At 53.1% G+C, this 17710-nt stretch overlaps 1 protein-coding gene across 2 annotated transcripts in view; it reads left to right on the top strand.

The window, feature by feature from the left end:
* MEI1 (meiotic double-stranded break formation protein 1) overlaps positions 1–17710 on the top strand; it is a 501764-nt gene that overhangs the window by 383735 nt on the left and 100319 nt on the right. For both annotated transcript variants that reach the window (XM_068254993.1, XM_068254992.1), the window contains one exon: positions 16663–16769. In XM_068254993.1, the coding sequence (XP_068111094.1) occupies positions 16663–16769 (107 nt within the window). The remainder of the gene's footprint in view (positions 1–16662; positions 16770–17710) is intronic.

The following is a 17710-nucleotide window of genomic DNA, read 5'->3' as shown; positions in this document are numbered from 1 at the left end:
CCAGTTCCCTCCCTCTGCTGAGAGTGATGTAACTCCTTGTGGCCAGCACTGCAGCTCAGTAGTATCCTCATTTACTGCCCAGTTCCCTCTCTCTGCTGAGGGTGATGTAACTCCTTGTGGCCAGCACTGCAGCTCAGTAGTATCCTCATTTACTGCCCAGTTCCCTCCCTCTGCTGAGGGTGATGTAACTCCCTGTGGCCAGCACTGCAGCTCAGTAGTATCCTCATTTACTGCCCAGTTCCCTCCCTCTGCTGAGAGTGATGTAACTCCTTGTGGCCAGCACTGCAGCTCAGTAGTATCCTCATTTACTTCCCAGTCCCCTCCCTCTGCTGAGGGTGATTAACTCCTTGTGGCCAGCACTGCAGCTCAGTAGTATCCTCATTTACTTCCCAGTCCCCTCCCTCTGCTGAGGGTGATTAACTCCTTGTGGCCAGCACTGCAGCTCAGTAGTATCCTCATTGTCCTGCCCAGTTCCCTCCCTCTGCCGAGAGTGATGTAACTCCTTGTGGCCAGCACTGCAGCTCAGCAGTATCCTCATTTACTGCCCAGTTCCCTCCCTCTGCTGAGGGTGACGAACTCCTTGTGTCCAGCACTGCAGCTCAGTAGTATCCTCATTGTCCTGCCCAGTTCCCTCCCTCTGCTGAGAGTGATGTAACTCCTTGTGGCCAGCACTGCAGCTCAGTAGTATCCTCATTTACTGCCCAGTCCCCTCCCTCTGCTGAGGGTGATTAACTCCTTGTGGCCAGCACTGCAGCTCAGTAGTGTCCTCATTTACTGCCCAGTTCCCTCTCTCTGCTGAGGGTGATGTAACTCCTTGTGGCCAGCACTGCAGCTCAGTAGTATCCTCATTTACTGCCCAGTCCCTCCCTCTGCTGAGGGTGATGTAACTCCCTGTGACCAGCACTGCAGCTCAGTAGTATCCTCATTGTCCTGCCCAGTTCCTTCCCTCTGCTGAGGGTGATGTAACTCCTTGTGGCCAGCACTGCAGCTCAGCAGTATCCTCATTTACTGCCCAGTTCCCTCTCTCTGCTGAGGGTGATGTAACTCCTTGTGGCCAGCACTGCAGCTCAGCAGTATCCTCATTGTCTTGCCCAGTCCCTCTCTCTGCTGAGAGTGATGTAACTCCTTGTGGCCAGCACTGCAGCTCAGTAGTATCCTCATTTACTGCCCAGTTCCCTCCCTCTGCTGAGAGTGATGTAACTCCTTGTGGCCAGCACTGCAGCTCAGTAGTATCCTCATTTACTGCCCAGTTCCTTCCCTCTGCTGAGAGTGATGTAACTCCTTGTGTCCAGCACTGCAGCTCAGTAGTATCTTCATCTACTGCCCAGTTCCCTCCCTCTACTGAGGGTGATGAACTCCTTGTGGCCAGCACTGCAGCTCAGCAGTATCCTCATTGTCCTGCCCAGTTCCCTCCCTCTGCTGAGCATGATGTAACTCCCTGTGGCCAGCACTGCAGCTCAGTAGTATCTTCATCTACTGCCCAGTTCCCGCTGCTGAGAGTGATGTAACTCCTTGTGGCCAGCACTGCAGCTCAGTAGTATCCTCATTTACTGCCCAGTTCCTTCCCTCTGCTGAGAGTGATGTAACTCCTTGTGTCCAGCACTGCAGCTCAGTAGTATCCTCATTTACTGCCCAGTTCCCTCCCTCTGCTGAGGGTGATGTAACTCCCTGTGGCCAGCACTGCAGCTCAGTAGTATCTTCATCTACTGCCCAGTTCCCTCTCTCTGCTGAGGGTGACGAACTCCTTGTGGCCAGCACTGCAGCTCAGTAGTATCCTCATTGTCCTGCCCAGTTCCCTCCCTCTGCTGAGAGTGATGTAACTCCTTGTGGCCAGCACTGCAGCTCAGTAGTATCTTCATCTACTGCCCAGTTCCCGCTGCTGAGAGTGATGTAACTCCTTGTGGCCAGCACTGCAGCTCAGCAGTATCCTCATTTACTGCCCAGTCCCCTCCCTCTGCTGAGGGTGATGAACTCCTTGTGGCCAGCACTGCAGCTCAGTAGTATCCTCATTTACTGCCCAGTTCCCTCTCTCTGCTGAGGGTGATGTAACTCCTTGTGGCCAGCACTGCAGCTCAGTAGTATCCTCATTTACTGCCCAGTCCCTCCCTCTGCTGAGGGTGATGTAACTTCTTGTGTCCAGCACTGCAGCTCAGTAGTATCCTCATTTACTGCCCAGTTCCCTCCCTCTGCTGAGAGTGATGTAACTCCTTGTGTCCAGCACTGCAGCTCAGTAGTATCCTCATTTACTGCCCAGTTCCCTCCCTCTGCTGAGGGTGATGTAACTCCTTGTGTCCAGCACTGCAGCTCAGTAGTATCCTCATTTACTGCCCAGTCCCTCCCTCTGCTGAGGGTGATGTAACTTCTTGTGTCCAGCACTGCAGCTCAGTAGTATCCTCATTTACTGCCCAGTTCCCTCCCTCTGCTGAGAGTGATGTAACTCCTTGTGTCCAGCACTGCAGCTCAGTAGTATCCTCATTTACTGCCCAGTTCCCTCCCTCTGCTGAGGGTGATGTAACTCCTTGTGGCCAGCACTGCAGCTCAGCAGTATCCTCATTTACTGCCCAGTCCCTCCCTCTGCTGAGAGTGATGTAACTCCTTGTGGCCAGCACTGCAGCTCAGCAGTATCCTCATTGTCCTGCCCAGTCCCTCCCTCTGCTGAGAGTGATGAACTCCTTGTGTCCAGCACTGCAGCTCAGTAGTATCCTCATTTACTGCCCAGTCCCTCCCTCTGCTGAGAGTGATGTAACTCCTTGTGGCCAGCACTGCAGCTCAGCAGTATCCTCATTGTCCTGCCCAGTCCCTCCCTCTGCTGAGAGTGATGAACTCCTTGTGTCCAGCACTGCAGCTCAGCAGTATCCTCATTGTCCTGCCCAGTCCCTCCCTCTGCTGAGAGTGATGTAACTCCTTGTGGCCAGCACTGCAGCTCAGCAGTATCCTCATTTACTGCCCAGTCCCTCCCTCTGCTGAGGGTGATGTAACTCCTTGTGGCCAGCACTGCAGCTCAGTAGTATCCTCATTTACTGCCCAGTTCCCTCCCTCTGCTGAGAGTGATGAACTCCTTGTGTCCAGCACTGCAGCTCAGCAGTATCCTCATTTACTGCCCAGTCCCTCCCTCTGCTGAGGGTGATGTAACTCCCTGTGACCAGCACTGCAGCTCAGTAGTATCCTCATTGTCCTGCCCAGTTCCTTCCCTCTGCTGAGGGTGATGTAACTCCTTGTGGCCAGCACTGCAGCTCAGCAGTATCCTCATTGTCTTGCCCAGTCCCTCTCTCTGCTGAGAGTGATGTAACTCCTTGTGGCCAGCACTGCAGCTCAGTAGTATCCTCATTTACTGCCCAGTTCCCTCCCTCTGCTGAGAGTGATGTAACTCCTTGTGTCCAGCACTGCAGCTCAGTAGTATCTTCATCTACTGCCCAGTTCCCTCCCTCTACTGAGGGTGATGAACTCCTTGTGGCCAGCACTGCAGCTCAGTAGTATCCTCATTTACTGCCCAGTTCCTTCCCTCTGCTGAGGGTGATTAACTCCTTGTGGCCAGCACTGCAGCTCAGCAGTATCCTCATTGTCCTGCCCAGTTCCCTCTCTCTGCTGAGGGTGATGTAACTCCCTGTGGCCAGCACTGCAGCTCAGTAGTATCCTCATTGTCCTGCCCAGTCCCCTCCCTCTGCTGAGAGTGATGTAACTCCTTGTGGCCAGCACTGCAGCTCAGTAGTATCTTCATCTACTGCCCAGTTCCCTCCCTCTGCTGAGAGTGATGTAACTCCTTGTGGCCAGCACTGCAGCTCAGCAGTATCCTCATTTACTGCCCAGTTCCCTCTCTCTGCTGAGAGTGATGTAACTCCTTGTGGCCAGCACTGCAGCTCAGCAGTATCCTCATTTACTGCCCAGTTCCTTCCCTCTGCTGAGAGTGATGTAACTCCTTGTGTCCAGCACTGCAGCTCAGTAGTATCCTCATTTACTGCCCAGTTCCCTCCCTCTGCTGAGGGTGATGTAACTCCCTGTGACCAGCACTGCAGCTCAGTAGTATCCTCATTTACTGCCCAGTTCCCTCTCTCTGCTGAGGGTGATGTAACTCCTTGTGGCCAGCACTGCAGCTCAGTAGTATCTTCATCTACTGCCCAGTTCCCTCCCTCTGCTGAGAGTGATGTAACTCCCTGTGACCAGCACTGCAGCTCAGCAGTATCCTCATTGTCCTGCCCAGTTCCCTCCCTCTGCTGAGGGTGATGTAACTCCTTGTGTCCAGCACTGCAGCTCAGTAGTATCCTCATTTACTGCCCAGTTCCCTCCCTCTGCTGAGGGTGATGTAACTCCCTGTGGCCAGCACTGCAGCTCAGTAGTATCCTCATTTACTGCCCAGTTCCTTCCCTCTGCTGAGAGTGATGTAACTCCTTGTGTCCAGCACTGCAGCTCAGTAGTATCCTCATTTACTGCCCAGTTCCCTCCCTCTGCTGAGGGTGATGTAACTCCCTGTGGCCAGCACTGCAGCTCAGTAGTATCTTCATCTACTGCCCAGTTCCCTCCCTCTGCTGAGAGTGATGTAACTCCCTGTGACCAGCACTGCAGCTCAGCAGTATCCTCATTGTCCTGCCCAGTTCCCTCCCTCTGCTGAGAGTGATGTAACTCCCTGTGACCAGCACTGCAGCTCAGCAGTATCCTCATTGTCCTGCCCAGTTCCCTCCCTCTGCTGAGGGTGATGTAACTCCTTGTGTCCAGCACTGCAGCTCAGTAGTATCCTCATTTACTGCCCAGTTCCCTCCCTCTGCTGAGGGTGATGTAACTCCCTGTGGCCAGCACTGCAGCTCAGTAGTATCCTCATTTACTGCCCAGTTCCTTCCCTCTGCTGAGAGTGATGTAACTCCTTGTGTCCAGCACTGCAGCTCAGTAGTATCCTCATTTACTGCCCAGTTCCCTCCCTCTGCTGAGGGTGATGTAACTCCCTGTGGCCAGCACTGCAGCTCAGTAGTATCTTCATCTACTGCCCAGTTCCCTCCCTCTGCTGAGAGTGATGTAACTCCCTGTGACCAGCACTGCAGCTCAGCAGTATCCTCATTGTCCTGCCCAGTTCCCTCCCTCTGCTGAGGGTGATGTAACTCCTTGTGTCCAGCACTGCAGCTCAGTAGTATCCTCATTTACTGCCCAGTTCCCTCCCTCTGCTGAGAGTGATGTAACTCCTTGTGGCCAGCACTGCAGCTCAGCAGTATCTTCATCTACTGCCCAGTTCCCTCCCTCTGCTGAGAGTGATGTAACTCCTTGTGTCCAGCACTGCAGCTCAGTAGTATCCTCATTTACTGCCCAGTTCCCTCCCTCTGCTGAGGGTGATGTAACTCCCTGTGGCCAGCACTGCAGCTCAGTAGTATCTTCATCTACTGCCCAGTTCCCTCCCTCTGCTGAGAGTGATGTAACTCCCTGTGACCAGCACTGCAGCTCAGTAGTATCCTCATTTACTGCCCAGTTCCCTCCCTCTGCTGAGGGTGATGTAACTCCCTGTGACCAGCACTGCAGCTCAGTAGTATCCTCATCTACTGCCCAGTTCCCTCCCTCTGCTGAGGGTGATGTAACTCCTTGTGGCCAGCACTGCAGCTCAGTAGTATCTTCATCTACTGCCCAGTTCCCGCTGCTGAGAGTGATGTAACTCCTTGTGGCCAGCACTGCAGCTCAGCAGTATCCTCATTTACTGCCCAGTCCCCTCCCTCTGCTGAGGGTGATGAACTCCTTGTGGCCAGCACTGCAGCTCAGTAGTATCCTCATTTACTGCCCAGTCCCTCCCTCTGCTGAGGGTGATGTAACTTCTTGTGTCCAGCACTGCAGCTCAGTAGTATCCTCATTGTCCTGCTCAGTTCCCTCCCTCTGCTGAGGGTGATGAACTCCTTGTGGCCAGCACTGCAGCTCAGTAGTATCCTCATTTACTGCCCAGTTCCCTCCCTCTGCTGAGAGTGATGAACTCCTTGTGTCCAGCACTGCAGCTCAGTAGTATCCTCATTGTCCTGCCCAGTCCCTCCCTCTGCTGAGAGTGATGAACTCCTTGTGTCCAGCACTGCAGCTCAGCAGTATCCTCATTGTCCTGCCCAGTTCCTTCCCTCTGCTGAGAGTGATGTAACTTCTTGTGGCCAGCACTGCAGCTCAGTAGTATCCTCATTTACTGCCCAGTTCCCTCCCTCTGCTGAGAGTGATGTAACTCCTTGTGGCCAGCACTGCAGCTCAGTAGTATCCTCATTTACTGCCCAGTTCCCTCCCTCTGCTGAGGGTGATGTAACTCCTTGTGGCCAGCACTGCAGCTCAGTAGTATCCTCATGTACTGCCCAGTTCCCTCCCTCTGCTGAGGGTGATTAACTCCTTGTGGCCAGCACTGCAGCTCAGTAGTATCCTCATTGTCCTGCCCAGTCTCTCCCTCCGCTGAGAGTGATGTAACTCCTTGTGGCCAGCACTGCAGCTCAGTAGTATCCTCATTGCCCTGCCCAGTCCCTCCCTCTGCTGAGAGTGATGTAACTCCCTGTGGCCAGCACTGCAGCTCAGCAGTATCCTCATTTACTGCCCAGTTCCCTCCCTCTGCTGAGAGTGATGAACTCCTTGTGGCCAGCACTGCAGCTCAGTAGTATCCTCATTTACTGCCCAGTTCCCTCTCTCTGCTGAGGGTGATGTAACTCCTTGTGGCCAGCACTGCAGCTCAGTAGTATCCTCATTTACTGCCCAGTTCCCTCCCTCTGCTGAGGGTGATGTAACTCCTTGTGGCCAGCACTGCAGCTCAGCAGTATCCTCATTGTCCTGCCCAGTTCCCTCCCTCTGCTGAGAGTGATGTAACTCCTTGTGTCCAGCACTGCAGCTCAGTAGTATCCTCATTTACTGCCCAGTTCCCTCTCTCTGCTGAGGGTGATGTAACTCCCTGTGACCAGCACTGCAGCTCAGTAGTATCCTCATTTACTGCCCAGTTCCCTCTCTCTGCTGAGGGTGATGTAACTCCTTGTGGCCAGCACTGCAGCTCAGTAGTATCTTCATCTACTGCCCAGTTCCCGCTGCTGAGAGTGATGTAACTCCTTGTGGCCAGCACTGCAGCTCAGTAGTATCCTCATTTACTGCCCAGTCCCCTCCCTCTGCTGAGAGTGATGTAACTCCTTGTGTCCAGCACTGCAGCTCAGTAGTATCCTCATTTACTGCCCAGTTCCTTCCCTCTGCTGAGAGTGATGTAACTCCTTGTGTCCAGCACTGCAGCTCAGTAGTATCCTCATTTACTGCCCAGTTCCCTCCCTCTGCTGAGGGTGATGTAACTCCCTGTGGCCAGCACTGCAGCTCAGTAGTATCTTCATCTACTGCCCAGTTCCCTCTCTCTGCTGAGAGTGATGTAACTCCCTGTGGCCAGCACTGCAGCTCAGTAGTATCCTCATCTACTGCCCAGTTCCCTCTCTCTGCTGAGGGTGACGAACTCCTTGTGGCCAGCACTGCAGCTCAGTAGTATCCTCATTGTCCTGCCCAGTTCCCTCCCTCTGCTGAGGGTGATGTAACTCCTTGTGGCCAGCACTGCAGCTCAGTAGTATCTTCATCTACTGCCCAGTTCCCGCTGCTGAGAGTGATGTAACTCCTTGTGGCCAGCACTGCAGCTCAGTAGTATCCTCATTTACTGCCCAGTCCCCTCCCTCTGCTGAGAGTGATGTAACTCCTTGTGTCCAGCACTGCAGCTCAGTAGTATCCTCATTTACTGCCCAGTTCCTTCCCTCTGCTGAGAGTGATGTAACTCCTTGTGTCCAGCACTGCAGCTCAGTAGTATCCTCATTTACTGCCCAGTTCCCTCCCTCTGCTGAGGGTGATGTAACTCCCTGTGGCCAGCACTGCAGCTCAGTAGTATCTTCATCTACTGCCCAGTTCCCTCTCTCTGCTGAGAGTGATGTAACTCCCTGTGGCCAGCACTGCAGCTCAGTAGTATCCTCATCTACTGCCCAGTTCCCTCTCTCTGCTGAGGGTGACGAACTCCTTGTGGCCAGCACTGCAGCTCAGTAGTATCCTCATTGTCCTGCCCAGTTCCCTCCCTCTGCTGAGAGTGATGTAACTCCTTGTGGCCAGCACTGCAGCTCAGTAGTATCCTCATTGTCCTGCCCAGTTCCCTCTCTCTGCTGAGGGTGATGTAACTCCTTGTGGCCAGCACTGCAGCTCAGTAGTATCTTCATCTACTGCCCAGTTCCCGCTGCTGAGAGTGATGTAACTCCTTGTGGCCAGCACTGCAGCTCAGCAGTATCCTCATTTACTGCCCAGTCCCCTCCCTCTGCTGAGGGTGATGAACTCCTTGTGGCCAGCACTGCAGCTCAGTAGTATCCTCATTGTCCTGCTCAGTTCCCTCCCTCTGCTGAGGGTGATGTAACTCCTTGTGGCCAGCACTGCAGCTCAGTAGTATCTTCATCTACTGCCCAGTTCCCGCTGCTGAGAGTGATGTAACTCCTTGTGGCCAGCACTGCAGCTCAGCAGTATCCTCATTTACTGCCCAGTCCCTCCCTCTGCTGAGAGTGATGAACTCCTTGTGTCCAGCACTGCAGCTCAGCAGTATCCTCATTGTCCTGCCCAGTTCCTTCCCTCTGCTGAGAGTGATGTAACTCCTTGTGGCCAGCACTGCAGCTCAGTAGTATCCTCATTTACTGCCCAGTTCCCTCCCTCTGCTGAGGGTGATGTAACTCCTTGTGGCCAGCACTGCAGCTCAGTAGTATCCTCATGTACTGCCCAGTTCCCTCCCTCTGCTGAGGGTGATTAACTCCTTGTGTCCAGCACTGCAGCTCAGCAGTATCCTCATTGTCCTGCCCAGTTCCCTCTCTCTGCTGAGAGTGATGTAACTCCTTGTGGCCAGCACTGCAGCTCAGTAGTATCCTCATTGTCCTGCCCAGTCTCTCCCTCCGCTGAGAGTGATGTAACTCCTTGTGGCCAGCACTGCAGCTCAGTAGTATCCTCATTGCCCTGCCCAGTCCCTCCCTCTGCTGAGAGTGATGTAACTCCCTGTGGCCAGCACTGCAGCTCAGCAGTATCCTCATTTACTGCCCAGTTCCCTCCCTCTGCTGAGAGTGATGAACTCCTTGTGGCCAGCACTGCAGCTCAGTAGTATCCTCATTTACTGCCCAGTTCCCTCTCTCTGCTGAGGGTGATGTAACTCCTTGTGGCCAGCACTGCAGCTCAGTAGTATCCTCATTTACTGCCCAGTTCCCTCCCTCTGCTGAGGGTGATGTAACTCCTTGTGGCCAGCACTGCAGCTCAGCAGTATCCTCATTGTCCTGCCCAGTTCCCTCCCTCTGCTGAGAGTGATGTAACTCCTTGTGTCCAGCACTGCAGCTCAGTAGTATCCTCATTTACTGCCCAGTTCCCTCTCTCTGCTGAGGGTGATGTAACTCCTTGTGGCCAGCACTGCAGCTCAGTAGTATCCTCATTGTCCTGCCCAGTTCCCTCCCTCTGCTGAGGGTGATGTAACTCCCTGTGACCAGCACTGCAGCTCAGTAGTATCCTCATTTACTGCCCAGTTCCCTCCCTCTGCTGAGGGTGATGTAACTCCTTGTGGCCAGCACTGCAGCTCAGCAGTATCCTCATTTACTGCCCAGTCCCTCCCTCTGCTGAGAGTGATGTAACTCCTTGTGGCCAGCACTGCAGCTCAGTAGTATCCTCATTGTCCTGCTCAGTTCCCTCCCTCTGCTGAGGGTGATGAACTCCTTGTGGCCAGCACTGCAGCTCAGTAGTATCCTCATTTACTGCCCAGTTCCCTCCCTCTGCTGAGAGTGATGTAACTCCTTGTGGCCAGCACTGCAGCTCAGTAGTATCCTCATTTACTGCCCAGTTCCCTCCCTCTGCTGAGAGTGATGTAACTCCTTGTGGCCAGCACTGCAGCTCAGTAGTATCCTCATTGTCCTGCTCAGTTCCCTCCCTCTGCTGAGGGTGATGAACTCCTTGTGGCCAGCACTGCAGCTCAGTAGTATCCTCATTTACTGCCCAGTTCCCTCCCTCTGCTGAGGGTGATGTAACTCCTTGTGTCCAGCACTGCAGCTCAGTAGTATCCTCATTTACTGCCCAGTCCCTCCCTCTGCTGAGGGTGATGTAACTCCTTGTGGCCAGCACTGCAGCTCAGCAGTATCCTCATGTACTGCCCAGTTCCCTCCCTCTGCTGAGGGTGATTAACTCCTTGTGTCCAGCACTGCAGCTCAGTAGTATCCTCATTTACTGCCCAGTTCCCTCCCTCTGCTGAGAGTGATGTAACTCCTTGTGGCCAGCACTGCAGCTCAGTAGTATCCTCATTTACTGCCCAGTTCCCTCCCTCTGCTGAGAGTGATGTAACTCCTTGTGGCCAGCACTGCAGCTCAGTAGTATCCTCATTTACTGCCCAGTTCCCTCCCTCTGCTGAGGGTGATGTAACTCCCTGTGACCAGCACTGCAGCTCAGCAGTATCCTCATTGTCCTTCCCAGTCCCTCCCTCTGCTGAGGGTGATGTAACTCCTTGTGGCCAGCACTGCAGCTCAGTAGTATCCTCATTTACTGCCCAGTCCCCTCTCTCTGCTGAGGGTGATTAACTCCTTGTGTCCAGCACTGCAGCTCAGCAGTATCCTCATTGTCCTTCCCAGTCCCTCCCTCTGCTGAGAGTGATGTGACTCCTTGTGGCCAGCACTGCAGCTCAGTAGTATCCTCATTTACTGCCCAGTTCCCTCCCTCTGCTGAGGGTGATGTAACTCCCTGTGACCAGCACTGCAGCTCAGCAGTATCCTCATTGTCCTTCCCAGTCCCTCCCTCTGCTGAGGGTGATGTAACTCCTTGTGGCCAGCACTGCAGCTCAGTAGTATCCTCATTTACTGCCCAGTTCCCTCCCTCTGCTGAGGGTGATGTAACTCCCTGTGACCAGCACTGCAGCTCAGCAGTATCCTCATTGTCCTTCTCAGTCCCTCCCTCTGCTGAGGGTGATGTAACTCCTTGTGGCCAGCACTGCAGCTCAGTAGTATCCTCATTTACTGCCCAGTTCCCTCCCTCTGCTGAGAGTGATGAACTCCTTGTGGCCAGCACTGCAGCTCAGTAGTATCCTCATTTACTGCCTAGTTCCCTCCCTCTGCTGAGGGTGATTAACTCCTTGTGTCCAGCACTGCAGCTCAGCAGTATCCTCATTGTCCTTCCCAGTTCCCTCCCTCTGCTGAGAGTGATGTAACTTCTTGTGGCCAGCACTGCAGCTCAGTAGTATCCTCATTTACTGCCCAGTCCTCTCCCTCTGCTGAGGGTGATTAACTCCTTGTGGCCAGCACTGCAGCTCAGTAGTATCATCATTTACTGCCCAGTCCCCTCCCTCTGCTGAGGGTGATGTAACTCCTTGTGGCCAGCACTGCAGCTCAGTAGTATCCTCATTGTCCTGCCCAGTCCCTCCCTCTGCTGAGGGTGATGTAACTCCTTGTGGCCAGCACTGCAGCTCAGCAGTATCCTCATTGTCCTGCCCAGTCCCTCCCTCTGCTGAGGGTGATGTAACTCCTTGTGTCCAGCACTGCAGCTCAGCAGTATCCTCATTGTCCTGCCCAGTCCCCTCCCTCTGCTGAGGGTGATGTAACTCCTTGTGGCCAGCACTGCAGCTCAGTAGTATCCTCATTGTCCTGCCCAGTCCCTCCCTCTGCTGAGGGTGATGTAACTCCTTGTGGCCAGCACTGCAGCTCAGCAGTATCCTCATTGTCCTGCCCAGTCCCTCCCTCTGCTGAGAGTGATGTAACTCCTTGTGGCCAGCACTGCAGCTCAGTAGTATCTTCATCTACTGCCCAGTTCCCGCTGCTGAGAGTGATGTAACTCCTTGTGGCCAGCACTGCAGCTCAGCAGTATCCTCATTTACTGCCCAGTCCCCTCCCTCTGCTGAGGGTGATGAACTCCTTGTGGCCAGCACTGCAGCTCAGTAGTATCCTCATTGTCCTGCTCAGTTCCCTCCCTCTGCTGAGGGTGATGTAACTCCTTGTGGCCAGCACTGCAGCTCAGTAGTATCTTCATCTACTGCCCAGTTCCCGCTGCTGAGAGTGATGTAACTCCTTGTGGCCAGCACTGCAGCTCAGCAGTATCCTCATTTACTGCCCAGTCCCTCCCTCTGCTGAGAGTGATGAACTCCTTGTGTCCAGCACTGCAGCTCAGCAGTATCCTCATTGTCCTGCCCAGTTCCTTCCCTCTGCTGAGAGTGATGTAACTCCTTGTGGCCAGCACTGCAGCTCAGTAGTATCCTCATTTACTGCCCAGTTCCCTCCCTCTGCTGAGGGTGATGTAACTCCTTGTGGCCAGCACTGCAGCTCAGTAGTATCCTCATGTACTGCCCAGTTCCCTCCCTCTGCTGAGGGTGATTAACTCCTTGTGTCCAGCACTGCAGCTCAGCAGTATCCTCATTGTCCTGCCCAGTTCCCTCTCTCTGCTGAGAGTGATGTAACTCCTTGTGGCCAGCACTGCAGCTCAGTAGTATCCTCATTGTCCTGCCCAGTCTCTCCCTCCGCTGAGAGTGATGTAACTCCTTGTGGCCAGCACTGCAGCTCAGTAGTATCCTCATTGCCCTGCCCAGTCCCTCCCTCTGCTGAGAGTGATGTAACTCCCTGTGGCCAGCACTGCAGCTCAGCAGTATCCTCATTTACTGCCCAGTTCCCTCCCTCTGCTGAGAGTGATGAACTCCTTGTGGCCAGCACTGCAGCTCAGTAGTATCCTCATTTACTGCCCAGTTCCCTCTCTCTGCTGAGGGTGATGTAACTCCTTGTGGCCAGCACTGCAGCTCAGTAGTATCCTCATTTACTGCCCAGTTCCCTCCCTCTGCTGAGGGTGATGTAACTCCTTGTGGCCAGCACTGCAGCTCAGCAGTATCCTCATTGTCCTGCCCAGTTCCCTCCCTCTGCTGAGAGTGATGTAACTCCTTGTGTCCAGCACTGCAGCTCAGTAGTATCCTCATTTACTGCCCAGTTCCCTCTCTCTGCTGAGGGTGATGTAACTCCTTGTGGCCAGCACTGCAGCTCAGTAGTATCCTCATTGTCCTGCCCAGTTCCCTCCCTCTGCTGAGGGTGATGTAACTCCCTGTGACCAGCACTGCAGCTCAGTAGTATCCTCATTTACTGCCCAGTTCCCTCCCTCTGCTGAGGGTGATGTAACTCCTTGTGGCCAGCACTGCAGCTCAGCAGTATCCTCATTTACTGCCCAGTCCCTCCCTCTGCTGAGAGTGATGTAACTCCTTGTGGCCAGCACTGCAGCTCAGTAGTATCCTCATTGTCCTGCTCAGTTCCCTCCCTCTGCTGAGGGTGATGAACTCCTTGTGGCCAGCACTGCAGCTCAGTAGTATCCTCATTTACTGCCCAGTTCCCTCCCTCTGCTGAGAGTGATGTAACTCCTTGTGGCCAGCACTGCAGCTCAGTAGTATCCTCATTTACTGCCCAGTTCCCTCCCTCTGCTGAGAGTGATGTAACTCCTTGTGGCCAGCACTGCAGCTCAGTAGTATCCTCATTGTCCTGCTCAGTTCCCTCCCTCTGCTGAGGGTGATGAACTCCTTGTGGCCAGCACTGCAGCTCAGTAGTATCCTCATTTACTGCCCAGTTCCCTCCCTCTGCTGAGGGTGATGTAACTCCTTGTGTCCAGCACTGCAGCTCAGTAGTATCCTCATTTACTGCCCAGTCCCTCCCTCTGCTGAGGGTGATGTAACTCCTTGTGGCCAGCACTGCAGCTCAGCAGTATCCTCATGTACTGCCCAGTTCCCTCCCTCTGCTGAGGGTGATTAACTCCTTGTGTCCAGCACTGCAGCTCAGTAGTATCCTCATTTACTGCCCAGTTCCCTCCCTCTGCTGAGAGTGATGTAACTCCTTGTGGCCAGCACTGCAGCTCAGTAGTATCCTCATTTACTGCCCAGTTCCCTCCCTCTGCTGAGAGTGATGTAACTCCTTGTGGCCAGCACTGCAGCTCAGTAGTATCCTCATTTACTGCCCAGTTCCCTCCCTCTGCTGAGGGTGATGTAACTCCCTGTGACCAGCACTGCAGCTCAGCAGTATCCTCATTGTCCTTCCCAGTCCCTCCCTCTGCTGAGGGTGATGTAACTCCTTGTGGCCAGCACTGCAGCTCAGTAGTATCCTCATTTACTGCCCAGTCCCCTCTCTCTGCTGAGGGTGATTAACTCCTTGTGTCCAGCACTGCAGCTCAGCAGTATCCTCATTGTCCTTCCCAGTCCCTCCCTCTGCTGAGAGTGATGTGACTCCTTGTGGCCAGCACTGCAGCTCAGTAGTATCCTCATTTACTGCCCAGTTCCCTCCCTCTGCTGAGGGTGATGTAACTCCCTGTGACCAGCACTGCAGCTCAGCAGTATCCTCATTGTCCTTCCCAGTCCCTCCCTCTGCTGAGGGTGATGTAACTCCTTGTGGCCAGCACTGCAGCTCAGTAGTATCCTCATTTACTGCCCAGTTCCCTCCCTCTGCTGAGGGTGATGTAACTCCCTGTGACCAGCACTGCAGCTCAGCAGTATCCTCATTGTCCTTCTCAGTCCCTCCCTCTGCTGAGGGTGATGTAACTCCTTGTGGCCAGCACTGCAGCTCAGTAGTATCCTCATTTACTGCCCAGTTCCCTCCCTCTGCTGAGAGTGATGAACTCCTTGTGGCCAGCACTGCAGCTCAGTAGTATCCTCATTTACTGCCTAGTTCCCTCCCTCTGCTGAGGGTGATTAACTCCTTGTGTCCAGCACTGCAGCTCAGCAGTATCCTCATTGTCCTTCCCAGTTCCCTCCCTCTGCTGAGAGTGATGTAACTTCTTGTGGCCAGCACTGCAGCTCAGTAGTATCCTCATTTACTGCCCAGTCCTCTCCCTCTGCTGAGGGTGATTAACTCCTTGTGGCCAGCACTGCAGCTCAGTAGTATCATCATTTACTGCCCAGTCCCCTCCCTCTGCTGAGGGTGATGTAACTCCTTGTGGCCAGCACTGCAGCTCAGTAGTATCCTCATTGTCCTGCCCAGTCCCTCCCTCTGCTGAGGGTGATGTAACTCCTTGTGGCCAGCACTGCAGCTCAGCAGTATCCTCATTGTCCTGCCCAGTCCCTCCCTCTGCTGAGGGTGATGTAACTCCTTGTGTCCAGCACTGCAGCTCAGCAGTATCCTCATTGTCCTGCCCAGTCCCTCCCTCTGCTGAGAGTGATGTAACTCCTTGTGTCCAGCATTGTAGCTCAGTAGAATCCTCAGGGGCGTATCTGGGTAATATAGAGCCTATGGCAAACACTGAAATTGCTCCCTCTGGGTCAGAGCCCCCTTCCCCTCCAAAAACAGCATCTTTCCTCGTGTACAGGTGTTATGGTTTCCTGAGTTTTTGGTCTCGGGATATTGCTTGAATTTTTTGGAAATATCTCTTCTTATTCCCTCTCTGTCCTCTTTCCTAACACTAATCCAAGTGCATCCTACTTATAAAAGTTAAGTTTATGTTTGCTAGATAACAGAATTAATCTGATCTGAGGTCTGAGTGACAGGGAGGCACAGGCATGGTGATGCAGTACAAGGGGAGGCATGGCGCCCATGGTATTGTGGTGCCCAGGGCATGATCCCTGCTTGCACCCCTCTAGATACGCCTCTGAGTATCCTCATTGTCCTGCCCAGTCCCTCCCTCTGCTGAGGGTGATGCAACTCCTTGTGTCCAGCATTGTAGCTCAGTGGTATCTTCATTGTCCTGCCCAGTTCCAGCTGCTGAAAGTGATAAACTCTTTGTGTCCAGCACTGTAGCTCAGCAGTATCCTTATTGTGCTGCCCAGTTCCCTCCCTCTGCTGAGAGTGATATGACTTCTTGTGGCCAGCACTGCAGCTCAGCAATATCCTCATTGACCTGCCCAGTTCCCTTCCTCTGCTGAAAGTGATAAACTCTTTGTGTCCAGCATTATAGCTCAGCAGTTTCTTCACTGTCCTGCCCAGTTCCCTCCCTCTGCTGAGAGTGATTTGACTTCTTGTGGCCTGCACTGCAGCTCAGCAGTATCCTCATTGTCCTGCCCAGTTCCTGCTGCTGAGAGTGATAAACTCTTTGTGTCCAGCACTGCAGCTCAGCAGTATCCTCATTTACTGCCCAGTTCCTGCTGCTGAGAGTGATAAACTCTTTGTGTCCAGCACTGCAGCTCAGCAGTATTCTCGCTGTCCTGCCCAGTTTCCTCTCTGCATAGTGTGTCACAGAAGCATTTCCCTTTTCCCCAGGCTGCATCTTGTGTTTATAGAAGTCATGTGTGTCTCTCCTCTCTCTGCTCTGCCTGCAGTAACAACTGACCTCGCACTCCTCTTTTATAAAGACTTTGGCCTCAATTCACTAAGATCCTGCTGGAGATAATAAGGCAAGAGAAAACTTACCTCCACACGGGAGAGAGTCATCTTACCTCTTCATTCCTTAAGTTACCTCTCCTGTAGTTAATTTACCTCCTCTGTAGTTATGTTACCTCCTCTGTAGTTATTTTCACATGCAGTTAACAGCCTGTCTTTAACTCTGGAGTTATTTTAAGGACAGAAGAGTTAACTTTAGGTTTGCCTGAGGTAAAATGTTTCCTGAATACTACATGCCTTATCACCATGGTAACAAGTCTAGAAGAGTTATTAAAGACAGGAGATAAGCTTAGTGAATTGAGGCCATGGAGAGGCTGGGTAAGGGCTTTACCTGTGTGATCCAGAAGGTCTGTATAGTGTAAGATCCACCAGTAACAGCTAGAAATGAATGTCTTGTTTTCTGCAGCCCTCCATGTGGCGGCTCATCCCTGGAACAGATCTGTGCTTCTCGTGTCTCTAAACTATCAGGACAACCTGTATCTACAGCCCGGCATCCTCCGCTTCATCGCTATGGTAAGTGGAGGTCATTAAAGGGCAAAGCTACACTGGCAGCCTGTGCATGGCAATCCTACGGCAAGGTAGTAAAGCAGGCCCTGCTGAGATAAACCTGCATGTCCCAAGTCTACACAAACTGGGCTGGGTTTCTTTCTTCTTACTGTAAGCATAGCAGGATCATCCACCAGGCAACCTAGGCAGGTGCCTGGGGCCTAGTTTGTGTCAAGGGGCCCTCCTGCCACCTTATCTGACCTCTGTCCCAAATCTACTGCCTTTCCTAGGGCCCCATTGCATCTTAATCCATCTCTGACTGTAAGGGCTAAGAATTCAGGTATGTAAAGGACACTTTCTCTGAAGTTGGACTTGAGTAGGATTGTAGAGTAGCTCTAACTTATTACAGGTCATAAAACACTTGCAGGGCAGAGAAACACTTCTAAGGGCAGGTAAGATAAAAATGTCCACAGTTCAAGAATTGGAGCTATAGAATATATAGATATATCACTTCAGGTTTGCTGTAAGGAGCTCCTGCCATGGAGACAAATGTAGCCAATTATTATGAAGCCCCCAGACAGCAGTAGAGGCCGGTTCACACTAGAGGGGATGCAGAACGGAAATGGTAAGCACACCTGCGAGTTGGGTGCGCTCCGTCCGTTTTTTTATGCAACAATTTTACTCATCCGTTCCGCATACGCACCCTGTCCGCACAGCGTTCATGACGTCCATCAGTCTGCTCCTCGTCGATCACGCCCACCTGTCCGCACAGCGTTCATGACGTCCATCAGTCTGCTCCTCGTCGATCACGTCCACCTGTCCGCACAGCATTCATGACATTCATCAGTCTGCTCCTCGTCGATCACGTCCACCTGTCCGCACAGCGTTCAACCACATCCATCAGTCTGCTCCTCGTCGATCACGTCCACCTGTCCGCTCAGCATTCATCACGCCTGTCAGTCTGCTCC

This window comes from Hyperolius riggenbachi, chromosome 9 (genome assembly GCF_040937935.1).
Source record: "Hyperolius riggenbachi isolate aHypRig1 chromosome 9, aHypRig1.pri, whole genome shotgun sequence".
NCBI lineage: Eukaryota > Metazoa > Chordata > Amphibia > Anura > Hyperoliidae > Hyperolius > Hyperolius riggenbachi.
Note: the sequence above shows the minus strand (reverse complement) of the source record. Positions and strands in the feature narration are given on the sequence as shown.